Raw genomic sequence first — 13,077 nt, forward strand, 5'->3', positions numbered from 1 at the left:
ACTTATTTCGTCTACGACTGCGAGAATACGCAATCACTCTTACATTTTCTAAACTTTGGCAAATTGAAAATTGATTTTTTATTGATATATCCTTCCATGCTACCCATCGGGCTGATGTTGTTTCTGCGTGTTTATTTGTATATTCTCAGCATACATTGCTCTCCAAGCTAGCATAGCAATGGGAATAAGCATGCTTGTTTATCAGGTTATTTTGCCACTGCGAAACAACCAAGAGTCTTACTTCATTAGGAGCCTGACTTTCATCTGGTAAGTATACTAAATATAACCAAGGGTTGGTCACTAATAAGTTTCTTCTGATTGTCATTTACATAGCCAATATAATAATGTTAGTCATGTTTATTTGAGTCAGAAAATTTGTGAAATAGAAATTATTTCTCACCAATAGAATTCAAAAGCAATTTTGTGATAATCTTTGTTTCATAAATCGATACAGAGTTAGACACATTTGGTAGTATTTACCGACAACGTTCTCCATTAAAACCTACAAAAATTTAGGTATACATACCCTATTTCAATACCCTGATACTTAAAAAATAATGCATAATTTTGCAAAATTTTACTATTTCGAGAGTCTCATCCGCAAAAAAGTTCCCGACCCAATCCCGTCTCATCCCTTAATCCGTTATTATTAAAGTAACTATGACATAAGGCAGGTACTCATAACGCAATTTCTTGTGCCCCATGAATGTATTTGCCGGCAGTTCCTGTATTCCTGTGTTTTCAGAAGGGGTGAGGTGCAACCAGACCGCTATGTACAGCACACAGTTTCCTCCCACGACCTGCGCGTGCGCAGAGCACCGTCAATGAATGTTCTCGGTTTATCATCATATTCGTCCGAGAAGATTGCGTCACATTGTTTGTTTCATAAGCACATAGGACGATAAACATCTGAGTCATCCGTTGAGTGCGCGATTATTTTGAGTGAACTGGGGCGAAATGAACATTAAAACAGTGAATTCAAAAAAAAGCATGACAATTAAACTTGTATAGTGAAAGCTCTTGTGGTAAGTAGACTCTGTAGCATCTCGCCAAGGACGCGTGATATTAAAAAGTACAAAATGTTAATAGAGAGATAACTATCGCTCTTGTGCGATTTAGTACAGTATATGTATTTGCGCCATCGACTGTAGTCAGCTAATTCCGTTACATGTAGACATCTCATTACTCGGAACCCAATAGTCAGTCAAGCGACAAGCTAATTAATTTGATGTTTTTCTTCGCAAACAATGAAACTGGCACGCTTAATATCAACTGTTGTCTGTATTCAAATGTGATCGCACTTATTTTGAAAGGTTTCCACAGAAATGGTGGCTTTGATCAAGCAAACTATGGAAAATAAAAATTGCCACATCAAAAAGAAGCTATATTTCGATCTTATGGATCGTTTTTTTGCATGTACATTATCATTCTTCATAGTTGTTCCTTGAACAACGTGTGCCGTTGACTCGGTATGGCTACAGTGTTCATAGCATAACCTTTTCTTCATCGATAGGACACATATTACTGACTAATTACTTGCCTACTACCCGTGTAATCTAGGTCCCATTAAGAATTGGACCTTAAATTTGTTCATGCAAATTCGAACTCATCCAAAAACCCACTCAGTGTAGCCCAAAATAGCGTCTGAACACACGAACAACGACAGGCATGAAGTTAAATTTGGAATGAAATAGCAACGAGAAATGCAAAAATAAGTAAATCTAAGATGTGTAAAGCTTAACATAGGACATTATAGAATACAGAGGAACAATTTCTTCTAGAATCACGTGATATGCAAACGTTTTGTCCGATCGTGAAATTTTACAAGTATTTGTCAAAACTTTGCAAATGACTTTCAAGAACAGAAAATGATAACTATATTTTACGGTCTTCAAATATATTAAAACATTGGAAAAAGACGGGAACACATTGGATATGTAAAACCCAAATATCAACAAGTTATCGATGAAAAGACAAGGAAACGTCAGCTGAAGGATCGACTTTGCCATTATGGTAGAACGCCCTTCGGAGCAGTTTTCGGACACTCAAAATTTTACAATGACTTTTTCGTCCAGTCTGGTGCTTTTGTGTATACTCATTTTGAAGATCATGGACTGAACGAAAGTTTCGTGTTTTATTGTTATGGAAATCAGAAGCTGGGTTTTCCACCTAGAGTTTATACCAGATACAGCGGCCATTTTTAATTTCCAACTTGAATTTTGGTGAATTTTGGTAAAGTTTTTCTTAAATCCCTAACTTTGCATGGTGACTCTCGATTTTCATTATTGATTATGATAGAAAATGGTTTATAAAGTTTCTTTAAGGCAATGGATTAAACCTTCCTGTTCCACTGGAATACCAACCTCAGCGGTGGGTGTCACTTTAATGAGAAAAACCTGTATTTGAAAAAGTTAATGGTGCATGTATATTTTTTCGTTTAGGCCAAGCTGTGTGTTCGGTGGCTTCGTTTATCTGTCTCAACTATTCTTGGCTAATTGGGCATTCTTACAGGACAAGGGTAAAACAATGGCCGTTGATAACAGGTACGTTTAACATGTTACTCTTAACGTGTCTTCAAATACTTCAAGTAAATCCCAATGCCATAACTTTAAAACTGCATTTTGTGTTGCTCTCTACTAGATATTCAGTTGTGTTTATTTGTGCCTCGCTTTTGCATCCCTTGCTACATTTCTTCTTGTAATTTTATTCGTGTTGTGCTTGGAGGTCAATGTCTCTGTGTACAAGTTCAAATTTAACTAACCCCGCCGTTTAATCATGTTGTAATTTTATCAAATTCCAGGCGTATGTTTCACATAACGTCGTTTACGATGTTCTACTTCAACATTGTCCTGGGACTGATATCGTGCATGTCGCGGCTCTTTCGTTCGCTCTTCTTCGGATTAGTGTTCTTGGGGAGACTTGATCGGAGCGTTTTGCAAAGAAACGTCGAGCTGCTTGACCCAGGTCAGTACACAGTGGTGTCAACGACTCGTACTCTCCCTCGCGAGTCAGATCCTTTTTCACGTAAGGTTCGGGGCTAGTCGACTTGCTTACTTATAGAAATTTTGAAAATAAGAGCAAATGTCAACATACTATTTTGTCCTAATTATTTCGATCACACTTTAAATTTTGAAGGATAATAAAGTGAAATTCGTTTGCAGCTGGCCCAACATAATTCCGATCCCGACTATTATCCATTTGGAACGGGTAGAGTTGACTTTTCAGATCCTCAGATTCAGATCCTCAATTCTCAGATTCAGATCCTCAGATCTCAGACTTCAGATCCTATAACTTCAGATGCAGATTCGAATTTACAAGCCTTTTACAATACCCGTATTAACAGCAAGGTTGCAACATTTAAAATAATAATTTGAATATGACATGTACAAGGCAGTTAGGGAGCCTTCAGTAATTACAAGGGGGGGGTGGGCCGGGGGAATTGGGGGAGGGTCACTTTTTAAAAAACAGTTCAAGGGAGAGGGTCACTTTTTATAAACCTATCTTGGGGGGAGGGTCACTTTTGACAGAAGCTGATATTATGGCCAAAACTTTGATTGTCCGTGTGATATTTCCTGAATAGGAAATCACCAACAAAATACCCACACACTTATAGACCGCCATGCATAGTGAATTGACATTTGGTGAGATTCCAAAATCAAATTTCTTACACAACCATAGACTTGTAATCACTCTAGTCTAATCAAGAACAATAATCTTAATAATCAAGCATACATAAATGCACAGATTTATCTAATTTTGTACTGAAAAAAAATTATTCGTAGTTTCATCATGGACCCCAATGCATAGTGAATCGACATTTTGGTGAAATTCCAAAATCAAATTTCTTGCACAACCATGGACTTGTAACCACTGTAGTCTAATCAAGAACAATAATCTAAATAATACAGCATGCATAAATGCACAGATTTATCTAATTTTGTACTGAAAAATATTATTCATAGTTTCATCATAGACCCCAATGCATAGTGTATTGAATGACATTTGGTGAAATTCCAAAATCAAATTTCTTACACAACCATAGACTTGTAACCACTCCAGTCTAATCAAGAAAATTAATATCAACAATCAAGAGTACACAAATGCACAGATTTACCTATTTTTGTATTGGAAAAAACTATTCATAATTTCATCATAAATACATGGATAGTGAACCAACTTTTTAGATGAAATTCAGAAATCAATTTCTTGTACACAAATGTTCATTTTACTTCCCCATTCAAGCAAAGTACATTTAAATACATTATCAAACATATATAAAATACAGATATAGCATGTTTTGTGGGGGTAAATTGTCAATAATTTGCCTGATAGACTCCATGTATTATGATTTGATATTTTTGGATGAAGCACTAAATCAGCTACATCTTGCCTTCTTACAGTTGCACAAAATATGGTGACCCTCCCTAAAATGTATGAAATACCATATCTCTTCAAAAATTCTTGCGTGATAAATTGCGACTGTCCCTCCAAAAACACCAGCCCTCCCCTCTGTAATTTGTCCCTAACATAATAATTGAACCAATTGTTATGTAAATTAGCTGATACTGTTTTAGTTATTCCTGGGGAGAATACCGCAGTGGTTGGGGGGGAGGGTCAAGTTTTAGAATGTCGGACAAGGGGGAGGGTCACATTTTAGACAGGAGGATTGGGGGAGGGTCACATTTTACGGTACAGGTGTTCGCGAAATTCCCCCGGCCCACCCCCCTGTAATTACTGAAGGCTCCCTTATGAAAACAAAAAAGTCTACATAGGCCTAGCCTAAACGTTTTCGCTCAACAAGTTTCAACGAACACGGGTCTAAAATTACAGATTAGCTAACTTGCTTCTTCCGACCCCTGAATTCTGATTTAGCCTGGGGTCACTGGCCTCCAACATGGATTAGTTATATTCCCTCGCCATAAATATTACGAACGATGGTAAAATACGGACTGTCGATAGCCAGCATTTACATGATCGTCACGGTCTTGATCGTTCGATCGCGCGCGGGTGTGTTTATCTCTATGAGGGAACGTTCACGTGATGACATAACAAGTAGAATCATTGCGCACCCTGTCTTCGACAGATAACGTTCTGATTCTGAGATCGAAGGTTTTTAGTTCAAGATTCAAGATAGAAATAAAATAGTTTCTAAAGCCTTTTCAAATCTAAATTATATTTTATTTATCAGTATATTACATCATACTTTGAAAATTGTGAAATTTTAATTATGAATCTGCGACTGAAGTTATAGGATCTGAGGTCTGAGATCTGAGGATCTGAATCTGAGGATCTGAGGATCTGAATCTGAGGATCTGAAAAGTCAACTCTACCATTGGGAACGCTTGCCGTAAACCGACAACAGGCTCCCAACTGCCCTTTCAACCACATAAACCCCAATGCCTTCTCCCCACAGCATGGTTTCATGGTTTTGCCCCCCCCCCCCCACGTTGTTACGACATAACAACTGCCCGTCCGCCCACCGAGAAACCAATTACCAACCCATTTAAACGGACAACTGAAACATTTTTCGGCTGCACCTGGTGATTGTATAGAGAAGGGCCATTTATGCAATGAACTACCGCAAGCGACTGGTATATTTGACCAGTTCACAACATATATGCAAGAGTGACTGTAGTAGTAAGGAATATTTGACCTCCAGGACAAAATAAGAATTTTACACCCATTTTATTCATTTATCTACATGGAGCGAAGGAAAATTTAACCATCCATGTAACTAAAGTGTGACCCTGACCTATATACGAACTCACGCATGCGCAACAGGGGTTTGGCGCAGCCTGAACTAAGCGGGGAAATTCCCTTCTGAGTATGTTTATACATGTACGGGAAATTCCGTGTGAGTCATCACCATCAAACTAGCCTATATAAAGGACCCCGTTTTCAGTCCGGCCGGCCGGTCGCGGAGTCTAGCTGATGTTGAACACGAAGTTCCTATCGGGGCGAACTTGTTCACCTGATAGATAAAATTTTAGTAATTTCCTCTGAACTTAAAATGTGACGGAAGACCATTACTTCAAATAATATGAGACGTTTCAGATGAATGGTACTGATATCTAAAGTGTTCACTCTTTTATCTCTACGTACAATGTAGTTCCTAAGTCGTTCTCTATTCTATTCCCACCAACAAAACATTCAATACTCATTTCCCCTCCCCGATCTTTATCAATACTTATGATAATATCACAAGTTGTTCTGTTATCTGTTTTCATAGCATAATATCCAACCAAATCGTCAAATTCATCTCCAGTAGCTAACTTTACACATCTAATGAGAACTGTACCATGTTGAAGTATTTTCATATTATCAGTCATCTGTTGATTTACAGTCTGTAAAGTGAGAACAGCTGCCTCATCACCGACACTTTTAAGACCCAGTTTCTTTAAAGTTGTGTCCCAAAATAATCTAACTGGAACTCCGCTAGCTGTATACGAGCAATAATTCTCCCCCTCGTTTATCCACCTTCTTAGTGTATTATCTGCCTTCATTATTGTATTAAGAGGACTAATTTTAAGATGAATTGGTATACCAAGAAGTGCAATGTATGGATTTGTAGGAGTAAGCCAACTACGAAAATCTAACAATTTATATTTGTTTACATTGCTATCAAAATAAATCACATTCGGAGTTCCTGTGGTTCAGCAACACCTCCTGCAATTTCACTATCCAATATATCTAAGATGTTACGCGGCACATTATAAGGCATGAATTTCTGACTATCCCCATCCCATGTCAGAGCAAAAGGAGTAGGATCATTCGAAGCCTTTGTGGCGTCAATTACAGTTTCATCAATGTCTTTAAGTTCGGAAAATTCTACAGCATGTTCGTGGGGTGGCGCCGCGGCATTGGCTAAAACGAAATATTTTTCGCGGTCTTTATAACGAAGGACGTAATCCTTATTATGATTAGCAGCCATCTTAGTATTATTGTTAACTTTAACATCACTCAGATCTTCAAGCTCAAGATTTTGCATACGAATTGTACCTAGACCGAAGCCACTTGGATCAGACATACTCCGTAGGGACCTATATACAGTGAAAATTAAAATAATACCTTGTAATATACAATACACAGTCATGGCTTCAGCTATAGGAATGACAGTTCTCGGTGCTGTATTAAATGCAACGGCATTTACAGGAGGAAATATTATCGGACAAAAGCTTTCTGGTAATGGTGACGCTCTTATTGAAGAGAAGGTCCGACATGATAAAGCATTAGAAAAATTTGAACATGATCGCAACGTCTGGTCAGAAAAAAGATTACTCCAGGCTGACTGGGAAAGAGAAAATCAGGCAAAGGACGCACATGCTGCGGCAGAATTAAGAGATACAGATGCAGAAATCCTGGAAGAAGCAGAAGCGGTGCAAAGCAACTCTACGTCAAGTCCAGCGCAAGCGTTAGCGCAATTCTCAGATTATTATCAACCCAGTCCTGAGCAAAAGAAATATGAAATGATATATATTGCTGGAGGATTGGTCGTGGGATGGTTTATCTTCCGATAGGGTTACACCGGCCCCGCTTCGGGACTACAATAATTCAATACAAAAGCTAATTGGCCAGTTATTGAAATCGATCATGTTCCCATCCTGATCTGTTATCCAGATACGCATTGAATTCATGTAATCTCCCCCTTTTCTCAATGGCATAGAAATTGCTCCGTTTTTAAAATCGTAAGTAACCTTTTCACTTATTTCTCTCGTATCCCGGATGGGAAGTATTTGTAAACAGTTCGATACTTTCCCCTGTATGTATCCTCCGGAGGCACCCGAACCAAATGAAACATAATTTCCAGTAACATCGACTACATCTGAATGAACTATATATTTAGTGACTGTTAAGAAATCCACTTTCTTCGGACTCATAGTACTTTTTATAACTGGGTTGTCCTCAGGTTTATCTGAAAAGCCAACTACGTTGGCGAAGCTACCTGTGGCATTGAAATAGACTTTAACATCTTTAGCCAAAGTTAGAAGAACGTGGTTTGTCGGCAGATGTTTTTCAAAATTAATTTTTTGCTTCAACCCGATTGCTTTGTTTAACGTATCGATATTGTAGTTACCTGGACGTATTGATTGTGTTCTTGGCGTGTTTATTTTTGTTTTTCTCCCTTTTTCTTTTTTGTTTTTTTTTTTCACCTCTTATATTTTATTACATTATTCGTCGATGTTATGTTATGCCATGAATTATATAGTCCGCACTCTAGCAGTCTTATCTTCGTAAACTGTGTCGTGTCAATGCAAGGGTAAAAATTAACAGTAACAGGTTCACCTGTTTGCTTTCAATCCAAATGATCATCGTTGTACGTTGTATGTATATATTACTAAGTATAAATGTTCGATGAATATTATTATTACGAAGTATAAGGTTCTGCAGGAATAATATTTTTCTGTTCAAGAAATCTTTGGTCGCAACCGCGGCAGCAGTCGCACCGCCTAATTTTGCCAAGCGAGTTAAATTTGGTCGACTTGGATCGCCAACCTCTATTTTCAGAAATTTGCTGGAGATCATAAGATATCCCATCGCAAGTCCTGCGATTACAATACCATCGTACATTGTGTTTACAACTGTTTTAATATCCATGATTGCTGACTAGTATATAAAATAAAAAATAAAAATAAAAAATATGGGGAGTTAATCCATCTCATACAATGTAGAGGAGCTGGGAAACCCTCCCTCCCCCTCCCCCTCCCCTCCCCCTCCCCTCCTCTCGGAACCCCTGTCGGAACTGTTCCGGATGGAGCTGCTACGTGCTCTGTTTTTTCGCTTTCTGTGGAGGATCGTCGAACGGGACAGGGGGTATGTCGAGCACGCCCCAATATAGCCCTAATGCAGTCAATGAAACTCCCACAATTCCTAAAACAAGATAACATTTATTATACCAGCGTGAACTATTATCACACTGTTCTTTCATTGTAGGCGGTAGGTCTGCTACCGCATCGCTCCCCCCCTCCCCCTCCCCCCTCCATTGCTTTTCGTTTCTTCTCCTTGTTTTTCCTGTTCCATTCCGCTAATTTCTTCCCCGCAGCAACCCTCCCTGGATGCTTCGGCGGTAACGTCACTTTCTCTATTTTGCGCTGTGGTCGGAGTGGAAGGTCGTCCCTGACGGAGTCGTTCGTTTGCGGTGTGGGCTCCGTCGCGGCGGGGCTTCTGACGGAGTCCCTAGCGGAGCCGTTTGCTGAGTCGTCGAAGTTGAATCCATTTATTTCAGGTACTATATTAAACCGATTTTTTAAAATTTAAATGTTTACCCGTAATTAAACCGGTGGAAATTAGAGCAATCAGGGGCCCCCACGTGTACGCTATCCGTCCTGATAATCGTTTTATTTCACTGTTTAGAATAAAATCCTTTTTAAGATCAGTGGCATAGTTATCTCGGTCATCGATTGGAACTACCTGACTTATTGCACGGGCTCCTAGATCTATGAAACTTTGAGTGATGGTATCACTTATAAGAGAACTGTATTTCGCTTCATAGACTTTAAAGGCTCGTGTTATGAATTCATCTTTCCAAGTTTCCACTTCTCTAACTGTAAACTCCTTACCAAAAATAACTTACTTTGACCACTTGCGATGACACAGAGTATTTTTTCACGTTTTGTCTCTATTATGGATTGATTATTGTCCGAAGGCACCGAAGGCGCCGAAGCCCCTTCGGAATGCGCTGCCATATTTGCCGCTGCTGATGACTTTATTAAATTCTCCATTGTTTGCAGTATGTTATCTATTCTTAGTAAAAAAAAAAAAATTCGTTTAAACCTGAATCCGAAATAAAGTATTAACATAGTCTGGAATGTTAGTACCCCTAACAGAACCGTACCGACAGGGATTCCGACAGGGTCGAAAATTCTCCTCCATTTAAATCTATATGTATATAGAAACACGAATAATGAGTACAGACTTATTCCCAGTTGCTTTTCAATTGAATAAGACGAGCGTACCAACAGTACAGCATGCTGATATTCCTACCAAACCGGACGGGGGAATAAAACCTATTCTCATGGACTTAGAAATATATGTAACGCCGACAGATAAATTTACTTTCATCCACGGGATGTGTTCAAAGATAACGTAATCACTCATCGATCAGCTAAAGAAAGTAATGTCTGGCTGGGCAGCCAAACATGAAATATTGGGACCAGCAACTGAATTTCGCTGTATGGTGTAGCACTACTGGTGTGGTATATCATTCGCCCATCTCTTTGATAAGAAATTTCCGCCGCAAATACGATCATTCTGCCGTTTCCATGTATACTTTACAATACGTCGGATCCTTCACGAAATGGGCGTTGCACTTCCAGACGATACCCCCCCACCTTCAAAGCGGGCGACAATCCGTACAATCTCGTCCAATATGAACTTCTCTGTACAGAATTTGGAAATATAAGTCCAACGAAGTCCGACTTTCGTTATCGAAAAGGTCAAAATAAAGGTCTTGGTTATGGTTATGAATATTACACTAATCGTGGTCCCGTTCGACAGCCAAAAGCGATATACAACGGTCGGGACTTTTTCCTCTCCGCCGACGGAGGCGTTTTCTATACACATACCATTTTTGGAAAGAAAAAACATGTATTGTCGACAAAGACCGACCGCACTACTATTTCTTCCGAAATGATGGATCGGAGGGACAATACAATAGTTTCATTCCTCTGAAGGGAGACTCGGGACTAACAAAGGCCGGTCTCGCTCGCCTCAATGAAAGCCTTGAAGCCTACGTATATTGCATACTCGGCGCACAAGCAAATATTCGTAGTACCATAGTGGGTGATACTGGCAGCGCAGAGCAAGTCCGAAAAGAATTCGGCGTTCTCCTCGAAGATGAAATTCGCAATACCGACAAAGTAATTAGTTATAGGCGATATCAAGACACAATAATGAATACTGGTGTCAAACTTGATATGGCAGTCTCACCCAATTTATCTCTTACCGTCTGAGATGGTCATTCCTTTCGGGCCGGCAATCTCAGGTTATAATAATGAATTGCAATACGCTACAGAATCTATGTCCTTCGGGGTGAACGGTGATATAAACACGGAAGTTCGAGAAAGTGCATACATGAGATGGAAGGAGGGGAGGAGGGGGGGGATCCTGTGAAGTGGCAGGACGAGCCCGGAGAGTCACACCACCTCACAATGACACGACTCGGTCCCCGAAGGCCCTTCGGAACGCTTCGGAACGGGCAGCAGCAGTGACCGGCGCAGACCCTATTCATGAATATGGTAAAATTGGTTTGTTATCTTTAGCAATATCATTACATTTATGTACAGTATATAGATCCGATGTATGCAACTGTACCATTCAACATGATTATAACTGGACCGACAAATTCTGGCAAAACGGAATATGTAATGGATCTCCTCACCGGTCCGTACCTAGGAAAATTCGAATATATAGTTTTCATTTGTCCGACATTCATGAACAATAAAACGTATAATAAAAGATTCATTTTCACTGATGACAATGTGTTTGTGTTTCCAGTCGGACTCGATGCTGTGGATGATACACTAGCCTTCGTACGTAACGAATGGGTCGGTACAAACACTTTAATAGTACTCGACGACTGCGCCGCGTCCAAAGATATGAAGAAGCGCAGTGACGTTTTAGTCAAACTTGGTTTCAGCGCAAGACACGACGGACTATCTGTCTGGGTTCTGACTCAGCAATATACTAGTATTAGTAAACCATTTAGGGAAAACATACAGATGTTAGTACTTTTTTACACACCGAGCAAGACAGACAACAAAACTATTATTAAAGAATATGGAATGGAGGTGTCAGAACGGGAGGCCACGGACCTGGTCAGACAATTGAAAAGTAGGCCATTCAGTAAACTAGTATTTCATTTACAGCATCCGTACGACATAAATTTTTTCGTATAATATAGCAATTATGGAAGCTGAAGCCGAAGGTGACAACACTGAAGGCACTCTTAGAGAATTATATTACAACCCGAAAACTGGTTTTGGAGGTGTACAAAAATTGTATGACGCAGCACGCGCCAGTGGACTCCACGTTACTAAGAAAGAGGTACAGGACTGGTTAAAAACTCAGCTAACTTATAATCTACATAAACCGGTCCCTCGTACTCGTGGCGCGTTCCGAAGGGGCCGGCGCGTTTTTGTAACATCGATAGACGCCCAGTGGGAAGCGGATCTTGTGGAATTCCCTTCACCATTCGCAAAAGAGAATAAAAACATTCGATACATGCTAACAGTAATCGATGTGCTCAGCAAATATGCATGGGCCAGGCCGATACAGTCAAAAACGGCTGATGATACGTTACAGGCGCTACAAGACGTGATTAAGAAATCTGGGAGAAGGCCCGACAAACTTCAGACAGATGAGGGGCGGGAATTTACGAACCGAAAAATGCAGGGGTGGTTGGAGGAGGTGGGAATTCACTGGTTTCACACCTACAGTGACAAAAAAGCTAGCGTCGTTGAACGTTTTAATCGGACCCTCAAGACGATGATGTGGAAATACTTTACATACAGACAGACACGTGAATGGCTTTCTATTCTACCCCACCTTCTCGAGAATTACAATAACACCGTCACGGAAGTATCAAAATGAAACCCAGGGACGTAACAGAGGAGAACGATTGGCAGGCATTTTATACACTATTCGGTCCTGAGTTGGCAGCCGGGGGAGCCAACCTGAATTCAAGCCGGGAGAACGGGTCCGAATTACAAAATACAAGACCACTTTTAAGAAAGGATATTTGCCAAATTGGACAGAGGAGATTTTCGTAGTTTCAAAAGTTGTGTACGCAGCTGGCTTGGGAACACCACCAGTTTACAAAATAAAAGATCTGAATGGAGAGGAAATACTCGGCACTTTCTACTCCGATGAACTTCAGAGCGCACCTTCAGAACGCGACGAGCTGTACAGAGTAGAACGAATTTTGAAGACGAAAAAAATTAGAGGAAAGAAATATTATCTGATAAAATGGAAAGGTTATCCAGAAAGTTTCAATAGTTGGGAGCCGGAGGAAAATGTTATTAGTACTACGTAAGTACTTCGTAAGTTCCTGTGCTGGTTCTTGTCAAGTACTACGTAAGT

At 39.9% G+C, this 13,077-nt stretch overlaps 1 protein-coding gene across 1 annotated transcript in view; it reads left to right on the plus strand.

The window, feature by feature from the left end:
• LOC139121409 (stimulated by retinoic acid gene 6 protein-like) overlaps window positions 1-13,077 on the plus strand; it is a 54,219-nt gene that overhangs the window by 24,693 nt on the left and 16,449 nt on the right. The window contains exons 15-17 of the mRNA XM_070686247.1: window positions 150-267; window positions 2,442-2,543; window positions 2,801-2,964. Of these exons, the coding sequence (XP_070542348.1) occupies window positions 150-267; window positions 2,442-2,543; window positions 2,801-2,964 (384 nt within the window). The remainder of the gene's footprint in view (window positions 1-149; window positions 268-2,441; window positions 2,544-2,800; window positions 2,965-13,077) is intronic.

Source organism: Ptychodera flava, chromosome 21 (genome assembly GCF_041260155.1).
Source record: "Ptychodera flava strain L36383 chromosome 21, AS_Pfla_20210202, whole genome shotgun sequence".
NCBI classification, from domain to species: Eukaryota; Metazoa; Hemichordata; class Enteropneusta; family Ptychoderidae; genus Ptychodera; species Ptychodera flava.